This window comes from Bombus vancouverensis, chromosome 7, assembly GCF_051014615.1.
Source record: "Bombus vancouverensis nearcticus chromosome 7, iyBomVanc1_principal, whole genome shotgun sequence".
NCBI lineage: Eukaryota > Metazoa > Arthropoda > Insecta > Hymenoptera > Apidae > Bombus > Bombus vancouverensis.
In genome coordinates this window covers 14,482,595-14,508,370 of record NC_134917.1, presented here as the reverse complement: position 1 = coordinate 14,508,370, position 25,776 = coordinate 14,482,595, and the positions used below count along the sequence as shown (strand labels likewise).

Below are 25,776 nucleotides of genomic sequence, written 5' to 3'. Positions count from 1 at the left end.
ATGTTGATTTTTATATTCGCACGTGTACGTACGTACCACCATCTACTTGCGACTATGCAATACAGGCACTGGTGAATCGCGTATGCGGGCACGAGTTTTTCAACTTCCTACGTGTTCTTAAAGCTGTGTGTGCCTAAAATCGAACTCCATGTAGAGACGAAGATTCAAACTCTAACGGCGGGGGCTGCAGTTGTCAGATACAGCGTTGATCGTTCCTGCTATCGTCAAAATTATTTTCCTCGGGAAAAATGAATACGAATCTCGAGCAGCTTGCTTCTCGTTCTATCCTTTCTTTCTCAGCAAACGGATAATCCGCGCACGTTGCTCGAAACAATTGGATACTTTTTAGAGACAATTAGGTACTTAGCGTTTCGTTTCTGCTCCTTAGAATCTAAAAATTGTCACGAAGGAAACAATGTTCTAATCGTTGCATTTACGTCTACGCTCGTTGTTCGGCTATGACGCGATATAGCAAAAGGATTATCCGATCTTTGTTTCAGTTTGATCGTCACGCGAACAGCCGACTGATCGTGGCTAATTACTGTAATTGCGCTGAACAGGAAAAAAAAAGAAAGAAAAAGAAAAGAGAGAAAAAAGGGAGTACATCCAGTGTCCTTGACAACGCAGCAGAAATATACCGAAGGAGGAAAATTGTTTTGTGAGGAAAAAAAGTGGGAAAAAAGGGAAAAGAGAATAAGAAAGAAAGCAAAAAAATGCTTTCGCGTGGAGCACAGCCTCGCATTGTTGTTTCCTAAAGTTCCCATCCTAAGCAGGTAACCGGCCTAATTTTCGTGGTTAATTAAAAGGAGACGAGGAGACGCGCACGATACCGGAAGCGCGACGTTTTTTCATCCCGGGAAATTTCAGACGGATGGGGGAGCAGGAAAAATAATGAAATTATAAGACATTATGATATCCAACAAAGAGCACGTCGACGGCTCGATTTAATTCTCCTCCGCGAGAATCCTACCACCGGTAATCACCACGGCTCGTTAAAAATGAGCCGAGCCTAGAGGCAGCGTCTATGCAGCCGCAAGTGGGTTAATTAAAATCTTTAGCCAAGTATCGTACCGGTGTACGCCTATTTTGCAAATTTATCGCCGATCAACTAGGGGAGTTGATAAAATCCTTCGGATAAACTTCCTCCGAGACGTCTGTGCCACGACCAACTAGCAAATTTTAATATCACTCCGAGCTTCAAGAAGCAACGAAGAACGCGATAAAATGTAGAATAATTTAAGAAGCGTTTCTACTAATATCGATCTTACGTCTAAACAATATTAATTCGAATCGACTTATTTAGAATAAAGTTATTGCCGAGAAACGAAAGGACTTAAATTTACGTAGCTCTAGAAGCAATAACGTGCTTAAGATACACTTCTTTACTTCGATAGATTTTCTTTATTTACAACGTAATGTAAATAGATCCCTAACCCTAGTTTCGACGAAAGTAAAGGAAGATCGACGAGTTAATGTATATAAATTTCGAAAAAAAAAAAAGAAAAAAAAATGGATTTGGGTTAGTCTGACGTTCAAGTACAGAACGCAATGTACGTTGATGTTAATTTCATGTTGTTCATGCGCTGTGCTGTTAAGTGGGTGACAGCCTTTAACAGGGGGTGCCGGTCGGAGAATAGAAGAAACGTTTGGTCGACACGCAAAGTTCACTAAAGCATAACGTTGAACGTGACCCAGCAGCACATATATATACACGCGAGTACCCTGCGCTTGCCGATGATAAGTTACGCTCGACTTCCGCTTCCGTTCACTGCATCCACGTTCGGTCGCACGTACGGCACCTGCTCGAATTGCATGAATTACATCGCATCCAATGCACGTTGGTGTGAAATAGAAAAAAGAAAAAAGGAAAAAATAGCAGTACGCCATATGCCGTAAATTTATTTGCGATGCTTTAACCATTCTCTCTCCCTTCCCTCCTTTTTCGTCCGTCATCAATCACAATAGCAAATGTCAATCGCACATAGACGTTTATAATTTATTCCATTGGTCGGTTGAATTTTCGACGATCGGGTCGTTAATCAGGCACGAGATTAATTTTAAGGATTCGGTGAAATTAGAAAAATAAGGTGTCTCAGGAATTTGTTCACATATGTAGGTAAGCCAATACGGCTTTGCCAACTTCTACACCTACAAGACATAATAGCAAGTGGTTCAAGTGGACTGCAGAAGTGGAATTGGTGTCGTCTTTTGTTCTCGCCGAATCAGCACCAACCTCTTTTTCTTGGCATTCTTAGAAATCAATACGTGCTTCCTAAGTTTCTAATACACGGCAGGCCTATCGCTAGTCTATAATATTATATACACGTTGTTTGACACGAATCGTCGAGTTTCTTATTACAGATACCTAAGCGGGCCGGTTCTTTCGAATTTAGCCTAATGAAATAATTCGACGATTTCGTGTCTTCTATCTTACATGATGGAACGCTTATTCTATCCGTGTGTCTAGATCTGTGCGGATGTATACGGCATAATGACCCTCTCGTAGTTAGTAGCAATGGGGCCACGCAAACTTGGAACGTGTTTAATCTGTATAACATGTAAAGGAAGGATCGTATAGGTGCTAAAAGGGTAGAACCAATTCGACTGTTCGAAGGATAGGAGAGGTAAAGGGTATACAAATGCAAGGCCCGTGAAAAAATAAAACATTCAACTGATGTATTTTAAGAAAGGTTATTTTTATATATTGTCACATTATACAGTAGGATTTTGAAAAGTTTACTCTTTCGATATTCGCCGAAATTCGTGTTCGCGGAGCAATACATCGTGTGAAATCCCTCGTGATTGCGGATTGAACCGAAAATGCGGATAGAGACCGATAGCCATCCTTCTTCTTTCAAGGAAATTTTATCACGTACCAATTCGAGTGTTACCAATGATAATGGAACGTATCATGGTATCGTTCAGTTTCTTTACAAAAGACAAAGTATAAAAAAAGTAAATGGTTTATATCGTATAAAAAGTACTAAAAAAAGACAAACTAATGAGAACATTTTGCAGATAATACCTAAATCAAATTTTTATGTCTACGAGTTAAAAATGCAACGTGCTGATAAAAATACGATATTTAAATAGAAAGAATAAGAAAGACAAAGAAAACGAATCGGTACGAGATAAGCATTTACCAAATACACCGCCGCGCCGGATGAATAATTTATCGCATCCATAGAAGAGAAAAATCCGAATATCGCACGTATAAGTTTGAAGAACGCCAGGGAAATATGTAAATTACTCGATCGTTTCGGCTTGGCATTAAATCACAGGAGGAACTTGAAATGAAAATTGCATCGTGACCGGCACCAAAGCATGCTCGTACCGATCGATCGTTGGAACTTGCAACTCATAACACTTCGACCATGCATCAGTAAAGGTGAACAAACTCTACGTGTTTCGACTCGAGACAGCTACGCCACATAACCTACTCTACCATTGCGACTTTTCCAATTTTACGCTTATATTTCGTTCGTAGAGATAAACAAAATATAGTAAAAAGAAATATAATCGAACATCGAAATTAACTTTAATACTTGTAAGGGTTCGATCGTATTAGTATCGAGATTTAGCGTAGGTACGAAATATTTCACATCGAAGACGCTCGTGTCGCTCCCGACTCGATCGCAATATGGCCGTTCATTTCGCAAGGAATTAACGTTTCGTTTCGCTCACTCACCAGATATTGCTTGCAATGTCTTTTATGCTTAACGGTGCAGCGTTTCTTCTTTTTGGAGGCACCCGTGGTCAAGCCGTTTCCGGGCTTTTCTTTATGAGGCGTCGACAGGTTTCCCTTGTTCGCGGGCATCGCCGTAATCTTCGAGTCCACGGAAATTGGGTCGTTTTACCTGCCGACGACCGTCGAGAACAGATCCACCGTTCGGTCCACCGACGAAAGTGATTGATAATGCTCGAAACTTCTCTCTTCTCAGTATATAGGATGCACACGTGAGCGATAGTACATGTGTACGTATAGCTACTGGATATGCGCAAGGACACTGGACTACCCTGAGCTGATTATTCGAGGCCACGCCTCCCGTCTTCCGACCTTACATCGTAACAACCGCCCCTTTCGAATTTTCAAAATTCACCTACAACCTGTTATCTTCAATGCCTTTTTTTTATTCATTACACTCTAACCAATCATTGAATTTGATGTCGTGGTTATTTCACGCAATCGCGAGTGTTCGATGTTTAGGCGCCTTTTGAAAATAATAAAATCTAAAAAAAAATGTGGGGGATGTTTGTTAGATACCAAAAAAATGCTCGGCCCTGGACATTTAGTAGCGCCGCTGTTCGAAAGTGGTAAATCACTTAACTACGTGATACGAATGGTTTTAAACAAGGATGAAAGAAATATGTACATACTTACATATGTATAGTATTTGTTTTATGATAAGCGTTAATTAATTTCTGGTTCCACTGTTGGCAATAAACAATTAACTCTGAATTCGTTAATAGCGGCCTAAAAGAAAATATGATTTCTTGCGTTCACTTTTTATTTTGAGAATTGTATCGGAAACTCTCGAAATGTTTATAATTCAGCTCATAGTGATAATTATTTTTAATTTATATTACATGAAAGCCAAAAATAAAATCTCTGTTAAAAGTAATTGTTTTGTAATACTTGAAAGAAAGCAAAAAATACGAAATTTCAATCGGAATACGATCATTGTACAATTATGTATCAACATTGATTGTAAATTGTGATTTTTTTAACAATAATACACAGTGCTAAATGCGGAGGAAGAAAGTACTTTTATCAACTGTTTTGGTTTTAGTTACTAGCTTTGCCTGTGGTTGGTAAGATGACGCTGTACGGTATTTATCAAAAGGAGAGGAAGGGAGACGAGTAACGTGCAACGGAGATAGTTGAAATAAGTTGACCTGTGTCTCCGCGGTCGAGCGCGCTCGTTCTGCTCGAAACGTTCGAGCACGAAACGTTACGTTAGTTTGTCGTAAATTGAGTTACGTCTCGTCGTATCTGTTGTACGGTTCGGATATTGCATCGTGTAGTCCTCAGTGTGTGCATGTGTGTGTGTCAATGATTCGTTATTAACGGTGCAGTTCGGCCTGATATATCAGAAGATAAATTATGATGGTCTGATCGCGGTTCCAACATGACTGTGGATTTCGCCGACTACTTTTGGGTGAGTGTCTTTTCGCTTGTTATCCCAGAATGTCATCCTCGTTAGATTTAGGTTAGGTACGGAGAGAAACCCTCTTCCTTTCCCTTTTTGTCTTATCCTGCGTAAGAACTCTTAACAAACTACTCTCGTGACTGTCCCTACGTCACGCTACTGTAACATTTTTTGTTTTCGTCTAAATATTATCGTGTTTCACCTAATGAAATCTCCTTTTCTGTCTTTCTTCCACCGTACTATAATCATCCTCGTTCTTCTCCTTTTCTCTTTTACGCGGCACGTTTGTCTTTATACTTTTCCGCGAATACAAGGTTATTCATTTCACCTCCTTGTCATCTCGTTTTCCTATCATCTCCATGACCTATGGAAAAATGATCGCACGTTGACATATGTATTACGTTTTCTATGCATGTTTATAGTTTAAGTGCAGAAGAAAGTGAAATTGTTAGGTTTGTTTAAAAGTTCCAAGATCTTGTGTCATAACTTGTATTATTAATTATATTTTCCTATTGTATAGTTTTACATATTTCGATATAAATTTTGTATATTTTTCTTTTAAGATGATTGCAACACAGATCTCTACTAAATGAAAATTTCCCTTTGTAGACAAGAATTATTGGAAATTTTGCATTTTTTCTATGCTTTAACAAATTTTAGCGACATAAAGAGTCAAATGTTTCTTATAATTTTGTGTTAAGGGCTTTAGTTTTATAAATTTTTTGGAGGATTTGACATTGTTTTCCTGACAGAAGCATGGTACAGATAAGATAGCTACCACTTCCTTTCATTTCCCTTAAAATTTTATCTATTGAAGATTATTATATGTAGGATATAATTATGATGACTCAAATATCAAATTTTATAAAAAAGGCTATAATGATTCATTTATTTTTTATGAAGCTAATGTTTTATTATAGTATTTAAGAATTTATAAAATAAAAGGGATTTTTATTGATCTTGCTTCCTTCGCTTATATTCTATTGAAAAATATTACAGAATCTATAGAAAAAGAGTTATAGTCTATTAATTTAACTAAAACAAAATTTTGTAAATTTTGTTATTCTGTACTAATAAAATTTGCAATAAAAATTTATGCCATATGTCATGAGTGACAAGTAATATGTACAATAGGATGATAAGAGTAATAATATGTAATGACAGCTTATTGTAGCGACGTTACTCAAGTGTTCTACTCTGTGTGAGTTTACAGCATGATCAGGGTTCAAGTGTTAAGTGGCTAAGTGGTCTTAAGTATAGCTTTAGTATATGTCTTTTAGGCATGATACTTTAATTGCAAATGAAATATATTTTCTATTAATAAAAAAATTCTGATCCTAGTAACATATCAGTAAATAGTTCTCAAGCATTTATTAATATGTATTAGAAGTAAGAAATGAAAGTGTATTGATATATAGAATAATACATTGTGAATGCACTGTAAATGTGATAGAAAGTATTTAGACAAAAAGAATATTTTTCTGTAATTCAAGGGCGAAAAGAATAATGGATATGACGTGTTATATCATAACATGAAGCATGGTGCAGTTGCAAGCAAGGAGTTGGCTGAGTTTCTGAAAGAACGATCAACCATAGAAGAAAATAATTATAAGGTTCTGAGTAAGCTAGCTAAACAAGCTGGCAGTAGCAGTAGTACACAAGGAACATTTGCACCTGTTTGGGCTGCCTTAAGAGGAGCAGCAGAAAAACTTGCTGGTTTGCACTTGCAAATGGCCCAAAGAGTGACTGAACTAATAAAAGATGTATCAAAATATACAGATGAATTACATAAGAAACACAAGGCTGTATGTAACTTTCTCTTCTTAATTTTCTTATATAGAGATAAGTCAAAGTTTTAGATATTTTCTGCAAATAATTGTTTATATAGAATGTGTTAAAATTGCTAAGCATATTTAGTAAGTAATATAGTATGGATTATTCTAGTAATACATAGAAAAGATATTTACAATAAATTTCATTGTTTTATATTAACAATTAAAGCTTCTTTTATGTTGCAACATGTTTTTTTTATTTGTTGCACTTATTGTAACTATTTATCATATTGAAGTATGAATCATTTTGTATATTTTGTACCCTATCAGTATCCGCCCACAGTCAGGTCACTAGGTTCTCTCAGACAGTAGTGTTTGTAAAGATATAAAGATAATGTTTATCAAATAACACTGATAAACAATTATTTGAAATAGCTAATTAATTAACATATTACTTTGTAGTTGATTTTGATGCTTGGTTATATTTATATTATAAAAAAACATATATGTAAACAAAACAAATAATATGTAGGTAAAAGAGGAAGAGTCATCTACCTTGGAAGTTGTGCAAAGTATACAGAATATTACTGTGACATTACATAAGGCAAAAGATATGCGTATGCAAAAGGGTCTTGAATTAGAAAAATTGCGGAAAGACAATGCCAGCCAAAAAGAATTAGAAAAAGCAGAAATTAAGTTTAAAAAAGCACAGGACGATTACAAAACTCTGGTTGATAAATATATGGGCATAAGAAATGATTTTCAAACCAAAATGACTCAAACATGCAGGGTACTTTTCTAACTTATCACTCTTAAATGATATTTTCTATGAAAATTGGCATAATACTAATGAATCTATTCTTTCCTTATTAAGCGATTCCAATATGTAGAGGAAACACACTTAAAGCATATGAAGGAGTTTTTAAACATCTATGCTGATGTTTTGCAGTCAAATCATGAACAAGTTGGTCAAGTTCATATTGATTTTAAACGGCAATGTTCAGACATGACAGTGGACAAATTATTAGAGCAATTTGTACAAAGCAAATATACAGGTTTTGAGAAACCAGGTAAAAATCTTTGTAATATATGGACAGAGTTTAGTATTTAGTACATAAATCATTTTCTCATAAATCAGGTACATTCGAATATGAAGAGATCATAACAGGTTTAGGAGAAATGACCAGTCATTCTCAGTTGGAAAGCAATGTTGAAACACCTAAGGAAACATCAAAAGGAGCTAATGGAGAAACAGGCGTTGCTGGTAACATTCACAGTTCAAAAAACGATCGGGGATTAAAAGGGGAGGGTTGTCAGGTGGATGAGGAAAAGGGGACGGTACAAGAAAAAACAAATGAAAATCTGAATGAAAGAGACAGAGAATTGTCACATGCACAAGCCACCAAGGCTTCCCGGCGTACTACCTCGCTACTCAACCTGTTCATGTCCAACTCCCAGGGTAGGTTCTTAAAGTTGAATAGAATGTACAAAACCTCATTCTATTTTAATTGCAATAGTTTTTATCTACCTTGATGTAATGTAACTTTTGGTTATTATTATAAAGTATCATACTTTAACATAATCAATATCAATTATAACAAATTTTATGACTAATAAAATTGTTAAAATTTAAGCTATTTAAAAATACGTGAAATTGATTTTTCCAGTCACACATTATGTCTTGGTAGATGTGTTTTGCAGTTTTTTATTTATCACATCAATACTATTTTATTATTTTATTCACATACATACACTTGACCAATTTATTTTTTAGCACTGAATCACAAATTTAATTAATCTAGGCATATGCGAAACAACTTTATTGACTTATGCTTATGTGGTTGTGTTACAATGCTTGCGCGTTATAATCTAACAATAGGTGGAGGATGACATTGCAAGTTATCATGTATTCCAGGGGGTTTATAAATGTATTTTTTTTTCTTTTTCTTTAGCATAAATATTGAATTTATAAGTGAATGAATTTACTAATTATAATTAAATCTAATTAATAATTAAATTAATTATTAATTAAAAATAACTTATAATTAAAATGTAATCAACACTTTATATACTTACAGTTTTTATTACAAGATTATCAGGTTTTTTTTAATACAAATCTGATGATAAAATGATATCACTTAAACTAATATCCCTCTGGAGTGCTATTGATGCCACTGAAAGTGCATAGTGTAATTAAATTTTAATAGATATAAGTATGAAAATAGCAAGATGAAGAAAAAAGGGCCATTGGAGTCACAGATCATTGAAAGATATAAGCAATGAGTGTTGTTTCAGACAAACAGAAGCAAGCAGGGTCTGGTTCGGCACCTGCAACTCCTCAGGGGAACAACCTGCCTCCTGCTGTTCCACCTCCCAGCATCTCCAGGAACCCTCTCAGAGGATCTAAATGTAACTGCTTACATTGTCATTACCTATACCCTTGCCATATCCATTACTCGCATTTTAATGTAATTACTAGACTATTGGTACTATTTTACACACCACAGTATAGGTACTGTTTTACACATACACATACAAGAGATCTGTATGAAAATGTTGCTTTCTTTGGTAGTTAGATCAAAGCATTTAAGGTGAGGGTTTATCATTAGTAAATTTCTGCAGCTTTCTATAACATTTTTTCAAAACTTTATTAAAAATTATTTAAGAAAATATCGATATTCATTAAAATTTACAAATCTTTTCAAATTTTGCTGTTGTATTCTAAATGTTTGCATTGTTACTAATTATACCTAATTGTTCTTTTTTATGAATATTTGATTGATTTTTTTAAGCATTATTTAGATGTAATTAATTATAATGAAAATATCAAGATCCATCGTATAATTAAAATATAACTGAATATAACTAAAAATTATATGAAATATAATTAAAATATAACATAAATAAGTGATTGTGTTCAGTTGAAATTAACGGAGAGATATATTTGTATAGAATTTTAAGTGACCAATTTTAACGAAGCACTCCTTTCACACACCTTTATCTTTATCTTGCTCTATTGGTTGTTCTCTATCTATGGTATTTGGTAACAGTTTTATTACCATAGCTCTTCCAATATAATTCTATTGTCATACAGGATATGTGGTTAAATAAAATATCTGGTGACTTACAGTGGTAACGTGTATTATGGTTCCTCCACTCTGCACTCTTTTAGATCAGCAGTGTACGTATACTAACATTGTTCAAGCACACTAAATTAATGTTACGTGCATAGAGACATATTGTAAGATAATAACTGGTGATATACTGCTAATTCACAGATAATTAGAAGGATACATATCTAACATTAATTTATTCTTAGCTTTGAAAGCACATTTAAAATATTTCTTCAGTCAACATAAATGGTCTTATATTTGTAGATACATCTCACACAATAAAGGGAAGAAATATTTTTTGTTCTTGTTTGACTAACACTGAAACAAGCTTGCTTAGACAATAGGCTTTAGTTCTAGAATTACATGGTAATCTAATCAGGCAACTTAATATTTTGTTTTTTTGTTTTTTTTTTCATAAAGTGTTACTTACATAAATTGTTTTTCTAACAATCTTTTATGTAAACTTATATCAAGGGGTTCTTCTATCAACACGGCTCATTGTGAAATTTTTATTTATATTTTATGCTCACTCTTCCTTGATAAAAAAGACATTATTAATTTAACATAGAAGTTAGAGTTAAGAAGAATTGTGCATTTTGGAAAGTTTCTGAAATTGAAACTATCTATGGTGTATTAATAAAATGGTAGCAAATTTCATGTCATACACATTGATTCATAGATATCTCCCATTTCCTTTTAAAAAAAAACCTTCAGTACCTAACATCTCGAGGCTGATTCTTGAACGGGTCAATGTAAATTAATTTTTGAAACTTTCTCTGTTGCCTCTATAACAAACACATGTCCTCATAGAATTAATTAAATAAAGGGAGTTGGATTTGGATAAAGTTGAAATACGAATGTGGGGTTGGCTACTGACGGGGCCTCAGGTGAGCCTCTTATGAGTCTGTTACTGCATGGCTCACTTGTAATTCGTATTTATTTTCCAAGTGCAGATATCTTTTATGATATAGCGTAATGTGATTCTGCAAGCAACCCTTTTTATATTCATTAGTCGCATCATTGTCCAATGTAGTTATTGTAAATGTTCCTTTTGTATCACGATATCTCTTTCCCCTCTTGTACTTCTTTTTTTTTTTTTTTCTTTATTTCATTGAATGTTCGTAATGCTAAAGTTAATACGATTAATCAATATGTACAAGGTTCAAAATTATTATATGAAGTTATCGTATCTCATTTTCGAATTATCGTCACTCTACTCGTAATTTCGCATGTCGATAGTTAACATCTTTGCTTGCAGAACATGTGTATCGTATGCCCTACCGATTCGTAGAGAAGTATACAAGAGATATACAAACACGAGATGAAATTGCGTAATCTCTTATATATGGTTAACTGTTCTGAGAAAAATCGAGAAAAGAATATCCTATCATTAACACTGTAGGAAGTACATATGTCATTATTGTTAGAAAAACAATTTAAAAGAAGAAATTGGACTTCTGCAGATCTGTATATGATTTGATGGTGATGGTGTATGGGTTTTCTTATACCTCTGCTAATGTAACGTGCTATACTTTTTTGCTATTATCTGTATCTCCTATCTATTATTTTTAATGACTTAATGCAGCAATTAAAACTATTTTGTCGATTTTAGAATGTGCTGATATGTTTTTCTGTTGAAAGATCGTTGATGTTTCAAAACGAATATTAAGTTGTAAGAGAATATAAGTGTAGTGGAAACAGAAATTTATGTCAGCATAATTAGAGAGAATGCTGTCAAAAAAGAGCTCGTGAAAAGTGCATCTGCTACTTGTTGATCCGGTGACAATTATTTTGTTTGTCCTGTAGATATTTAATCACGTTGCGCTATGCCTTAAACACTTGGAAAGTAAATTGATTTCTATCTGTCGTTGAATCGGAGATTTTATATTAATTTCTCGATTAATGATATTATCTTTTTCGATACAGATACGTTGACACCGCAAACGTAGTTCCTTTCTGCTTCTTACAATTAGTCTTACAATTAGTTTATAATTATTTCCTTTTACTCTATATTAAGAAGAGTAACGCCATATCAATTAAGTTAATCAACGAAATAATTATTTGATAAAAATTGCTTCTCTCGAGAGTAATATATTATTATTAGACTCGATTTATGCACCTAAATGTAGCGTTTGACGCTAACTGCGATTAAAAGGTACAATTTATTTTCCATAATAATAAACGAGTTTCCTTGATTCTTATATATTATAGAGAAGAGAATAATTTTTATCGTTTTTTAATATTGTAATGACTAGAAGTTAGAAATACTACATGTCATTGTATGAGAACTTTTGATATCGAGTATTCAGATTTACTACGAAAAGTTAAGTGCTGCTTTGTTCTCTACATACCGTGTGTCCACAACCAACAGGGTTTCTTCGCAGCAGAAGAGAGAAAAGAAAGGAAAAGAAGGCGAAAAAGAAGAAGGATATTGTGGAAACGAGCAGCAACAAAGAAGAAAAGTCTGACCTGTCAGTATATGCTCATTCAGCAGATCTAGTGCACCAGAGATCAATCCCATGATCGAGCTTAAAAATTTATCATTGGAGAATATTAAAACCCTGATAACCAGTAGCACAAATAGCATTTTTATACAAAAAGCTTGATCATAGTATTAGATCTTATGCCTACCTCCTTTATTCTTTTTTTTTCTTTTTATTCTTCTTTTACAATTTTTATTGGCACGTTAGTACCGCTAAAGCACAATGATGTTGTAACGTAAAATAACGCACGATTATTAATAATTTAGTTTCTGATACGTAAAATAAAAGACAGAGAAAAGAAAGAGATTTTATCATGTGTACATGATGCACTGGGCCTGCTGGAACACTTGAGGGTATATCCTACTGAACTGCGCTAATTCTATATAATAGGGAGGATAAGGATGACAGTAGAAAGTCTGAAACACCGACACCGGAAGTAGATGAGGATGGTTTCTGTATTAGACCAAAAGCAGAGCCGTGGGAGAATGAGAAAGGATTTTATTCTAGCTCAGATACCGATTCCGAAGATGAGAGGGAACGAAAGATCCGAGTGGAAATAAAACCACTAAGCAACGGCGGAGCACCAATGAGCGCCAGCGTGGACGAACTCAGGGCGACCGTGGAAAATCTATCGTTATCGCCTGCACCGACGGTACGTTCTTCACTTCTCTTCGATTTTTCTTTCTTAGGTGTTAATACTTTCAGAGGATCTTTTTTCTCCAACGATATCCTTCCGATTACGTAACAGGGACGCAGAGGATCAAATAACGATTCAGATCATCATATGAAAAGGTCTCAGTCAGTGTCACAGCAATTAGGAGGTAAGCCAAGCTCGGATTTACTTGGCCTAAACTTGTTCAATCCTAGCAGTACACCATCGAGCGCCTCAACGCCGACTGGTAGTCATCCGTACGCGCCATTGCAAAGTCCTCCGCCACTGTCTTTGTCACCGACGCCTCAACCACAGCCGCCACAATCCGCACCACCTACACATCCTCACCCACGATTCCCTGGTGAGTTTACGGGAGTGTCGCCGTCGCACTATCAGCTTATCGGGACGCTTTCTGTGTCTTGTCAAAAGTATCATGTCGTTATATGTGTACTATGGGAACTTAGGCTATGTACAGGAAATGTAGAAGGTTTCATCGTTTGCAGATGGAGATTTGTTTTCGGAAGTAGGAGACATCACTCCGGCCTTACCTCCCAAGCAATCCGCATCCTCCACTCCGACAGGATCCATCATCATTCCTAGACCTCCGTCCCGAAGAGGAGAAGGTCCTTCGCCAAGGGGTAGAATGTCACCGGCAACTATATCCAGAGCCGATAGCGTGGCTAGCTTAGAATTTCGTACAGCTGGTGTTGGTGTTGGCTCCTCCAGGGGCCCATCTCCGCTCACGATTGGACTCGCAGACACTATACCTTTAGCAGTTGCTTTCCATGAGATAGTACACTCTTATTTCAGAGGTACCGATGAAACACGGTGTCAGGTGAAACTCAGTGGAGATATGATGTTATCGTTTCCTGCTGGTATCGTCGCCGTGTTAGCGAATAATCCAAGCCCTGCGAAACTTACGTTTCGCGTGCGAAACAGTAACAGATTGGAAAAATTGTTCCCTAATAATCAGCTTGTCAGCATGTAAGTTACGATAAGATGAAGATTGTGGTAAATAGTTCGTACGAGAATGTTCGAATATTGATATTTTGTGCAGGGATGCAACGCAGACAACTGTCGACAGTACAATTTTTGAATTCAATATGAGTGCCTTAACTACGTTGTTACGCAAACAGGCTGAACAAAACCCTTCAGCTTCGTATTTTAACGTCGACATACTCAAGTATCAAATCAAGTGCAAGGAGGGAGCAGGTTCATGCCCTTTCCAGCTGGTTGCCTATTGGAAGTGTGAAACGACTCATACCGATCTTAAGGTACGTACTTATCGTTGATACATTACTACAGCAATCTTTTGCTAAACAAACAATTTACGGGTGTTTCAGATTGATTATAAATATAACAGTCGTGCTATGGCTTCTCCGAGTCCACTGTTAAACCTTCATGTGGCTGCACCCATAGACGGGGGTTTCAAGTCACTGAATAGTAAACCTCAGGCACAGTGGTTACAAGACACGAATCGGGTACTGTGGAAGTTCACGGAACTGTCGCAGCACAGCGAAGGTAACGGCGTAGGCTCATTGAAAGCTCGGGTGGAACTTGCGCATGGGCCAGGAAACCAAGGAACCATATTCACACAGTTTAATTGCGAAGGGACCACATTATCTGGTGTTGAGTTCGAGCTTTTAGGCCCGGGATATAGATTAAGTTTAGTAAAGCGTAGATTCGTATCTGGTGAGTGATTTACTTTCTATATTTTTTTCTCTATCTATTTGTTTCTTTAGCTTCTTTAGTTACGATAGTGTCCTTACACGCGCGATGTTCTTACAAGAAGTTAACAATGTATATAAATTACATTAAGAGAACAATTTCTGTGTACTTTCAGGAAAGTATATTTGTGATGGAGATTCTGACTCACGAAGTAGATACGCTGCTCCACCATCCAATGTGGATTGACGACTTCCAGAATGGGCGCCTCAATGGGAGAGCCTGCCCATTTAATATTGGCACTTGCTTGTTCATTCACTGCCCATACCACGACTAATGTTCGTTCAAATTCGAAATCGGCGTGGGGAAGCCTGTTGGATACCAAAGAACGTGTGCGATACAATAATAAGATTACATAGTAGACGAATAATTTGTACAGATGCCGTGATGCTACGTGATTTCCATATAGCAGAATGTAAAGTTTATTCGCGTTACGTGTTAAAAAAGGAAAAGAAAGGATCTTGGATACGAGAAAGCGGCAAATGAAGATCACATAAATTCGTATCCTTCATAAATTAAGATGAGTATGGTACGATATATATGATCCTAGGCGAAGAAAATATTTGGACAGAAATGTAACGAAAAACATAGTTGGACTTCGTAAGTCACTCGCTACCTGATGAATAGCGTTCTGTGTTTTATAACTTGTATATTTTTCAATTTTTCTATATATTCTCGATTAGATTGTACTATTTTAGTAAAGTTTGTACGTGATACGTAAAAGAGGTGTAACTACGACGACGACGATGACGATAACGACAGCAGAAAACGTTTAAAACGTCGAAGAGTAAGTAGACTTTTCTCGCATAAAACCTTTGGTGTCCAGCATATTTTTCACCACGATATTCTCGCCATATTATTGTGTCTATATATATATATATACATATATATAATCAAAATACATACGTTATGACTTTTTTTACCTAACAGCACGGAAAAGCTCTAGAAAAGATCATCAAACAGTACAATGTTCTTAATCTATTGTTAAATTTTGCGTTAATTTTAATGTAATTATTATATATTGCTATCTTATCGTTAAGAAGGTTTGAAAGAAATGTAAAGATTCTGTAACACCAATTAACTTCGTGTCTGTACATTAGCGTTTCTATTTTATACGAAGGCCCTATATTTACTTTTTAAATTTTTCGATGTAGTCCTATGATATACGTTTTCAGATCTGTTTTTACCGATATCCGCGGAATTTTTGAAAAAATATTTGGTTACACGTACATTTAAAAAATTAATGGTTCTCGAAATGAAATCGTGTTTTTTGTTTCACAAGACAATTCAACTTTATTGCGCGGCGATTCCTGCGTACGTTGACGCTGGTAAAGAAAAAAAAAAGCAAAAAAAGAATTGCAACGTAGTTTTGCTTTATTTATGAACAAAGAAAATAGCGAGGACGTTAAGAACAAAATGTTCGATAGATTAGTAATAGTTCATACGTATGCTAAGTGAAATTGGCAAGTAATGGAAAGGAAATGCTTTATTAAAATGATTAAACATACGATTTTAACATTGTAACAAACAAATTAGTTGCGCGATTTGCGATTAATTTTTTAGATCTTATGAAAGTTTCGAAGAATTGCAAGTTAAATTTCATGGCAGTTCCACAGTGATCGTTTCATTCTTTCCATTATTGCAAAATTAATTCAATATTTTTTGTATAATTATCATTAAATATTTCCTATATTTATTATTTTAAAACGAGAATTACTACGTTAACTTTTAATGTGAATCGACTGTATCCTATCGTTTTCTTGTTTTTCCTTATTCTTTCATTTTCAGTATTTTTTGTAATGATTTTGCGATATATTCCTAAAGCGAATCGACCGTTTTTAGAGACAGTCCATCTCGTTTAACAGTTACATGTGCATACATACCGCCTGTGTGTATATGTATATGTGTATATAAAAACGAAGTAATAACTTTAAGAATAAGTCTGAAAAAATCGAATTCGAATATTATTATATAGTCCAGCACACACGATGCTTCCTTTTGTGCAAATTTAGATTATCGGCAACAAGTTGTATCCTCGTGCATAGTTCACATAGTGTAAAATATTTTTTTAGTTTCTTCCATTCGTTTTAAAAGTTATAACATTTTACTTTTTAATTTTTTATCGATATTTTAACAAAGCTATTAGATTTTATGAAAAATATCTTGTTTATTTCTTTCCTAATGTTATATTTATAACGTCCGATAAAAATGACAAATTCAGTTAACATACTCAAAGATCTAGATTGTCCAATTTTGATCTATGCACGAGTCCCAGTGATACTTGTTGCAAGGTATTCGTTACCTGGCTCTAAAAGTGCATTATCCTTTAAGCTATGAAGTAATTCGTAGAAAAAGTGCGAACGCTATGTTTGGTTATTGAATGACAAGCACGGTAAACTTTTTTATAGCTATCATTCATTTGAAAGGTACATTGTAAGATGATTTTATATTTTAAGAAAACTATTTAGCGTTTAACCGCGAAGCTCCACCTCTATTTTACGAATTTACATTTCATTTTGTTATTATTATAGTAATGATTACTATTATTATCATATACTCATGTGAAAAAGGAAAACAAAGAAAAGGTCTACGAAGAGCAATATAAAGAAACCATCTAAGTAATGCGATAAAATTGGTGACCACTCCATTCGATGTTGTTTAATACTTAACAAATATGTTGATATGTTTCTTTTAGTAAAGCTTTTACATTGATTGATTCTATTCTGAAAGCATTTGATCGGAAAAAATTGTTTGGAAATGTTTGATTATGTACATCGACAGTATTTAAAGATTAAATATCTATCTTTGGTACATGGTTGGGCATGATAATGTTAAAAAAAAAAAGATAAATAAGGACGAAAAAAAAAAGAAAAGAGCATACGATTATTATGGAGTGGTTCCTGCGAAAAATCGACTGAGCTCTTCTGTGATACGCAGATGTCACTATAATTTCGTAATAAATGTTTGTAACGAAACATAATTAATGTTAGTATGATCGCGTTCACTTTCTTCCTGACTGAATTCCCGAACAAAGAACTGACGGTGTTTAAAAAGAAAACGTGGTTTAACTACGGCTTTTAATCACCCTTTGATATCATTACAGTCGGGCATAAGTTTTTTCGATTCCTATGCGTACGATTACGCAGAAATAAAACATATGATTAGATTTTATGCGACTCGCTTTTTACGTATTATTGTAATAATGACGAGAAATACAATTTTATCAGATTCTGATAAATAAAATCACACACACACACACATACACACACATACACGAAAGAAATTTTAACAAACACGCGCATTTTGTGTTGGAATTGACACGCATACAAAAAAATAAAGGCAGTCGTGTGTACAGGACTTAAAGTCATGTGTGAGAGAAAGGGAACATGAAAAAGGAATGAAAGGAAGAGAGAAAGAGAGAGAGAGAGAGAAATGCGTTAAAAGATAGGATTGCAATGCAATTGCATATACATAATAAACTCTTATACATAGTATAAATACGAACAAAAAGATAAATTAATACGATATACATGTTACATGATACATAGAATGGTTATGTAAGCCTGTTGACATGTAATGTCTATGTTCTAATAAAGATTAGGATATTTTATATATAAATAAACCATCAATTGTGTATGTGTGCCGTGACTATGGACATCCTTCGTGTCAATACACATATTGACATTTCATTTCTAATGTATAAAATCGCCGGTCTAATATGTTTAACAGAGACGAGAAGGTTTGATAAAAAGAATTAATGATACTTTGTACACTTAAAACAAAAAAAAAAAAAAAAGGAAATGAAATGGTATGAATGAATCAAAAGAGAAATTGTGAATAACGCAGGATATATAAAAATGAAAAAAAATATAACATCAAGCGGAGTACATCGAGTGTTGCGAATTGATTTCATTATAATCGGTACAAAACACTTGTATAGATCTCTTGCAAGTTCTATACCATCCTTATTACAAAATAAATTTCATGTATTATATATATATATAATGTATATATAATGTAATGTAAGAATAACTTGCTCGGAATTTATATAAGCAATCATACTAATGTTAAGCAATTTACCGTCGACATTTTATTCGAAAGAGCCTACTGTTCGATACTGATAAGGTACATAATTTCAATAAGCGACTCCGTTATAAGTACAGAGAAACTGAGAATTTATAATTCAACGTATGTTTACTAGGATTCACTGTTTTTGTTAATGACTATTAATGCATCTTCTCAGGTCCCAGTTTGGATATTAGGTCAGATTTTACTAACCATAAAAATACATATATTACTCTTTAAATTATTCTTCTCCTGTAGAACTTCTGAAATTGTAGCACGGTATTGTAGCTATCCTTCACAACCATTCGTACTTCTCTTATAGAGAACTTTTAAAAAAATGTTTCAGCAATTCATCGCTGTGCATATATTGGATAAGCATATCCTCGTACCTGAAGATCAAAGAAATATTTTAAGACAATAAGTTACTTGACGTCTTAATACTTAAAGCATTGAATATATTATTTACTTCGGAGGCACTTGAATGTCCTTTCCCTCAAAAGGTCCTACTCGTTGAACTCTTTTCAAGATTGCCGATGCCAATACTCTCTCGTACTCAAGATATTTCTTGTCCTGAGTGAACCATAGCGCCAAAGCGCATCTCTTACCTCGTAAAATACCACGAACTCCATGGAGATTTTCTTTACCAGCAGAAAAGGCCACAATTCGTCCGCAACGTGGTGAAACAACGTTATCCGTTGTTCGAACAACGCGATCTTCGGCGAAAAAGAATTCACCACCTTGAAAATCGTCATTCAGATACAAAATCGCAGAGTAGTCTCTCCAAATATAAGCTGGACTTTCGCGAAGACAGACATCTCTATCCTTCAATATACAATTATCCGCGTGAACTTGATGACTCAGATCGTCTCGATTCACCGGCGAATCTAAATTGAAATAAAAATGATTTGCTGCTTTATTACGGGATAGGTATTCATTTTTTTCTTTTGTGTGTATATGTTTCTTTTTTCAGGTTAAAGAAAAAGGAAAAATCTGGAAGTGATTATTTAGTTATGTTTTGACTGGTCACCGTTACCCACAAGTCGTACCAAGTGAATCGGTGCAACGCGATTTCGGCTGCGAAAGGAACCAGAAGCACGATGATGCATCAGGTGAAAATTACCGGGTAGAGCTGTGCGGCAGACCAAATGAGTGTAGGTGAAATACAGATGTCGATGATTTAGTCCGAAATACCTTTCCACATGGTCCCGGACTTGTTCGGTCTTTTCTAAAAGCAATTCCAACCATTCTGGTTTTATTTGTCCAAAGTATACCATCTAGAATCAACATCATTATCATTAATACATCAGCATATTATTGTAGACATTATATGAAATAAGAATATTTTACCAAAGCCGCTCGCCCAACAGTTATTCCCTCAAACTTTTCATATTTTGAATGTGGACTTTTATTTTCACTGTAACCATCTCCTTCTACCGCAGTCATCTATCATTATATATATATATATATATATATATATATATATATATATATATATATATATATATATATATATATGTATATATAATGTACATATATATATATATATATATATATACATATATGTACATTAAAATAATTGTTAATACAGATACAAACTTTGAAGAGTAAAATAGAAGTTCTTAATGATACATACAGTAGCGAACTGCATCATAGATTCACACTCAGTGGAATTAAGGAAACCATCGGCGACATAACGATTTTGCCCACCAAGATCCTCTTCTTTTAAATAAATATCGTTTTTGGCCTCAAAATATCTTTTATCGTGTATTTTGTGGTCCTCGAATCGTTTCATTGAAAAATTGTTTGATAATTTCGTGTAATAAAACAACGAATAACCAGGTGGTGGGTGCAGTATTGCTTCTGTATCTGATATCTGAAAAATAACCGGTTAAAAGTGGATTCCTAGAAAAATTAATCTACTAATCGCCTACATGCTTGTATAATAAACGCATGGATGCATTCTGGGTTGCATCCCATAGGCGTTTCAACGAAAATTCGAATATGGCATCCAATAGAAACATAAGTAATTCGAATGGAAAAAGAACTAGTTAGTTGATAAAAAAGAAAGTATTTCTGTTTGTGAATATTTTATTATCTTTTTCTTTCAAAAGATACACAGACGTAATCAAGAGCTTTTCTTAAAGTACAAACATGTTAGACTTTAGAAAATAACTGACCGATTCGTACGCGTAAAAATCGAATAAGTGTTTCAGTCGATTGGTTTATTAGTATCAAATATGTATTTTCAATCTTTTTTATATCTCATTCTTTTACCTTTCTCAGCTCTTTCTTTTCGGTATTATTCGTTTCATTGTCCTGTTTCTCTTTTTTTATCTTCTGGAATTTCTCATTTATAACCGAAAATTCATTAGAAATGTAATGCAGCAGGTTCAATTCGTATTCCTGTCTTTTTACGTAATTGATAGCGTCCTAAAAAAAAAATAAAAAAGGAATATAATTAATTTTGTACATGTTATTAGCATTTATTGCATTTTGTATTTTCATATTTTTAGGTGATAAATAGTTGGGTAGTCACCTCTCTCGGAGAAAAATAGTCAACCTTGACTTTTGGCTGAGCGTTGTAGTATTCTTTGTTTTGCAGCATCGTTTTATCCACCGGATCAAAGAGCAAGAAACTTCCTACAGCGGCACAGGCTGCTTTTAAGTTTCCCACTATAAAAACATGTAATGATACATACTAATGTAGTATAATATTTTGCAAGGCTGCCCATGGTGGGAAATAAATTGGCTCAACGAGAGATTAAGTCAGCGGCAAAAAACTAGATTAGGCAACAGCTCGGAGCTATTTCCACGGATAAACGATGTCGATCATTAAAATGGAACAGCCGAAGCACTTACGCAAGATTAATCCAATTAAACGTCCTCCGAGCTATGACTAAGAGCTTCCTGAAGAGCTCTATTCACGAAATTACAATTAATTTGCCATGGTAATTGCAAAGGTGTAACATTTATAAGTTAACTATTCGTACATCAAGGTGTTATTATCAGTAAATTTCATGAATAACTGACGCATATATGTTTGTGGTCTATTCAATCACGTGTCTCTAGTATTCATAAAATTTCTCAGAGAAAACTTCGCTACATTTTACAAACAAGATATTGGTGGCGATAAATGCGCCAGTATATATATTGTTAGCTTATTTGGTACAAGGCTATGCATTTTTTAAATACGAAAAATGTACAGCGTATATTATCACAGAAGTTAGAGATAGATACGTGTTTTGTGCAGCTATGATTAAAATTTTGCGTTCCTAGCTTCTAAAATCCCTATTAACTTATCTTAAGTTCGCATCGCAATTCGACTAGCGAGTATACTCACATTTGTAATAAGAGAACTGCAAATAATCGTAATGACTTCTGAACATGTGTCTGCGGTAATCGCCATTTATATTGTTTAACATACGCGAACACGATCGTTTGCATTTCAAACAGTACGTAAAATGATCTGAAAGAAACGGAGGGCTATTTTTAGGAAACAACAATATACCGGCTTTCGTTTATGTTTCAGATCCACTCACTTGCGATGGAGGAAGTAAATTCTGGATGCCAACCCTGGTCAAAAGGACCTTCGCAGTAAAATCTACATTCCTCCTCGGCTTCTAAGTACGATCGTAACGATGTCTCGAACAGACCGGCGGCTTCTGCATAATCTCCGTTTTCATAAGCTGAGACGCCTTTGAAGTAAACGCTGACATAAGTCGGTGTTTCTAGATTTACCACCTTCTCCTCTTCCACACCTGGCAGTGTTAAATAGCGTTTGAAAAGATTCAGATTCACCTCATGATTAGAATGTACGACTAGATAGGTAAATAGCGCGTTGGCTGCGTCTTGATATCGATGTGTCTGTAAAAAATATATTTATTAAAAAATGATAAAAAAATCAGAATAGAATTTATGGAATTAAGAGATGATGCAACGTATATGAAACCTTGTACTAAAACATGGGATCAGTGTGAAAAAGTTGATTAGTATTGCGAAAGACGAAAATTTATTAGAATCATATTTCATGCATTATGAGATCTGATTGTTTGAAGGGATATTTTATGAGACGCATATGCAATACGCTCCGGTACATTGCTACCGAACATCAGCACGCCGATTACGTAGGCTAGGCTTTATGGTCGAGTTGACTGCTCAGAGCATTAAACTCATTATTTATCTGCTAAAAAAGTCACTAGTGTAAGGTTTACGAAGCCACGATTGCGTAAGTTCTCTTATTAGAATTCGCCAGACTCTTTTATGGGATACTAAAGAAGCATCAATCCTTTGCTAAATTTAAAGACTGAAAGCTATAATAAATCGATTAATTTATCCCATATTTTATAATACACATTTACATAATAATATATTTGCCATTTTATAATTTTTAATATTTTTTGCTTCTTTTAATTATCTTATGCGGCACCAAAGAAAAAAAGGATTAAATCATAGGATAATTTCTAATAGTTATTCTTTCTTTTTAGTTACCTGATAGTAGCAAATATGCAGGTATTCATAAATACCATTGTTCAACAATTTCTGTTCAGTTTCACGTGGTAACATCTTCAGCACATTCGAGCCAACGATCTCCCGATATTCGTTATTGCACGTTAAGAGACACAGTGTCTCTTTGATCTTTTTTTCATAAAAGTGTAAATCCTCGATGTTTTGTGGAAAAATCGGTGGTGTACCTTCAGCTTTCATACGGCATTTTCGTCTACAATTTGTTATCATTCGCTTGTAGGCCTTGTATCTAAAAAAAGTATCAAATAGAATAAAAAGAATATTGAAAAAGATATATGTGCACAGTGAAACACTTTATATTTTGTTATGTTTGCAGTTTAAAAACTGAATTTCTATTTTCTAGTAAGTAGTAAAGGTATACGTATAGGATTCTCTTGCGCTAATTGCTAAATATTTTTCACTAATTATTTTTTTTTACCAACTCTTTTTATAATTATCTATAATTATAAATTAGATATAATCATTATTCTTATAATTCATAATTTCAATTTCAGATTTACCCATGAGAAACTGTGTTGAAGTCTTGAATGCAACGGTCCCAGTCTTCGTCCAGATAAGCGTGAACAGCATCCTCGTATATTTCGTTCAGAGTTCTATTATTTGCGAGTCTATTCTCCTCGTTCTGCTCTTCTAAATCCAGTAGCTCGTCGCTGGGGATTACGTTGCTCAAGGTGTCGTTACTACCAGCGATCGCGCCGCAGAAGAACAAGAGTATGACGAACCTCATCATCGTGGATACTACTCAACCGTCCCGATTCATACTGAAGTCCCTCAAGGAGAGCTGAAAGCTGGAACTGTGAGATGTGATCCACACACGAGACATACGTAATCACCTATCCCCTCCATGTTCTCTCTAGTTTCCAAATGTAGCTACAGTGCTGTATCATAATCGTGAATCCTCGATCCACCGACGTCTGAAGCGTTTTTTACCATTTTAGGAATACCGCTCTGTCAAAAGTATCCATGAATATTTTAATTTAAAAATAGAATAACAATGGACTCGTTAATATTTTATACGGGGTGTCTCAGCTTAATGAGATCACATAAATATCTGCCTTATGTACGGTTGTACGACAAGCTTCTCAGGACAGAGTTAAGGTATTTCAGGGGGCACGTGTATCGGTTGGAAGAATTTTTTCTGAAGATCATTTTTCGTCAAATTGTAACGTTTTAAATGAAATTCTATATTTTATTATTCATCAATTGACGCATTTTCTTGTTCTATATACAAACGTATCAAGATACTTGTGCCTGAAACGGTTAGTTTAAAAGATATTTTAACCTTAATTTCGTAACACTTGCCGTATGGGAGACAAGGAAAGTACATAAGTGCCTTAGTACTTTCGTACAGGGAATAAAAAGCTACATCCACTGGAGTAAAAAAATATATAGAGTTTTATTAAAAAACATATCGATGACTTTGAGATCTCTTAAAAAAATGAACTTAAGAAAAATTTCTTTCTCAGCTTTAGATTGAAATACTTCAACTTTGTCCCGACAAGTTCCTTCATAAATAAGGCAGATATTTAGGTGATCTCTCTAATGTCGAAGATTTTTAGCATAGATCTTAAGTATTATAAGCTTCTTAAGTATAAGAAAATAGAAATCCTTCGTAGAGCGTCAAAGGAGGCGGGAGCGTATAATGGAGTTAATTTAGTAAATAAGATATCGAAATATTTATTAAAGATAAATAGCTATATTTAGTGATATTTCTGCTGACTTGTATTCTCCTATTGTATTAAATAAAAAAGCGTCATGCGATACCACGTTATGAAGATTAATTTAACAATCACACGTCGAATCGAATACATATTTCGTTATGAATCGATTTCAAAATGATCGATAAATATTTTACTATTTTTTTTTTTTTTTTGCAAATGATGCAAATTATTAGAATGTCATAAATCACTCTTTCACGTTCAACTTAAACGATTAATAATAAAGTGCATCAGAACTCGCAAACGCTTCTATAAAAAAAATGAACATAAATTCAGATTTAAAAAGGCATATACGAAGAATATTAGAATGAGAATTGAGCAACGTTAATGCTTCGCTAAAAATTGTGAAGCTCTAAGAGAAGCTAAAGAAAATATGTACTCAATGATATAGTACTTCAGAATGTATAGAATTTTCTCGAGTTCTTTAATTTTGAACGGTAATATATTTAAAAAAAAAAAAAAAAGGGAGAAAAAACGCCACAGTTGGAAGACACTGACGCAAAAAGATGATGCCAAAAAACGTCTCCCAAGTACGTTCACACTTGACCTACTCCAATTTTAATTTTTTTCTCTG

General features: G+C 34.4%; 3 protein-coding genes across 15 annotated transcripts in view; 1 reads left to right on the top strand and 2 right to left on the bottom strand.

Moving 5' to 3' along the window:
• LOC117158480 (uncharacterized) overlaps nt 1-4,153 on the bottom strand; it is a 44,478-nt gene extending 40,325 nt beyond the window's left edge. The window contains exon 1 of one of the 5 annotated variants that reach the window (XM_033337405.2): nt 3,689-4,153. In XM_033337405.2, coding sequence (XP_033193296.1) covers nt 3,689-3,817 — 129 coding nt within the window. In that variant the 5' untranslated portion in view covers nt 3,818-4,153. The remainder of the gene's footprint in view (nt 1-3,688) is intronic. The other 4 variants (XM_033337425.2, XM_033337481.2, XM_076619832.1 and 1 more) reach the window with 4 other exon arrangements.
• Nucleotides 4,154-4,884: 731 nt separating this feature from the next.
• Nucleotides 4,885-18,517, top strand: LOC117158554 (F-BAR domain only protein 2). Of its 8 annotated transcripts, XM_033337622.2 has the most exons (14): nt 4,886-5,159; nt 6,644-6,955; nt 7,455-7,712; nt 7,797-7,992; nt 8,061-8,381; nt 9,218-9,331; nt 12,407-12,506; nt 12,909-13,170; nt 13,267-13,316; nt 13,389-13,531; nt 13,674-14,154; nt 14,228-14,444; nt 14,514-14,862; nt 15,014-18,517. In XM_033337622.2, the coding sequence occupies exons 1-14, from the start codon at nt 5,130-5,132 to the stop codon at nt 15,082-15,084; spliced, it is 2,904 nt and encodes a 967-aa protein (XP_033193513.1). In that variant the 5' UTR covers nt 4,886-5,129; the 3' UTR covers nt 15,085-18,517. The 8 variants fall into 8 exon arrangements, with proteins under 8 accessions (XP_033193536.1, XP_033193513.1, XP_033193496.1 ...); XM_033337645.2 differs by lacking the exon at nt 13,389-13,531 and having other exon boundaries at nt 4,885-5,159; nt 13,267-13,339; XM_033337605.2 differs by having other exon boundaries at nt 12,407-12,497; nt 13,267-13,531.
• LOC117158597 (prolyl 3-hydroxylase 1) lies at nt 16,162-24,283 on the bottom strand. 2 transcript variants are annotated; one of them, XM_033337672.2, is made up of 11 exons: nt 23,985-24,283; nt 23,449-23,713; nt 22,500-22,824; nt 22,301-22,426; nt 21,497-21,633; nt 21,235-21,390; nt 20,594-20,833; nt 20,308-20,403; nt 20,081-20,234; nt 19,427-19,844; nt 16,162-19,349 (listed from the first exon to the last, which is right to left on the bottom strand). In XM_033337672.2, exons 1-11 carry the CDS (start codon nt 24,212-24,214, stop codon nt 19,277-19,279), a joined length of 2,220 nt encoding a protein of 739 aa, XP_033193563.2. In that variant the 5' UTR covers nt 24,215-24,283; the 3' UTR covers nt 16,162-19,276. The 2 variants fall into 2 exon arrangements, with proteins under 2 accessions (XP_033193563.2, XP_033193571.1); XM_033337680.2 differs by lacking the exon at nt 16,162-19,349 and having other exon boundaries at nt 19,705-19,844; nt 20,007-20,234; nt 23,985-24,282.
• Nucleotides 24,284-25,776: the final 1,493 nt, after the last annotated feature.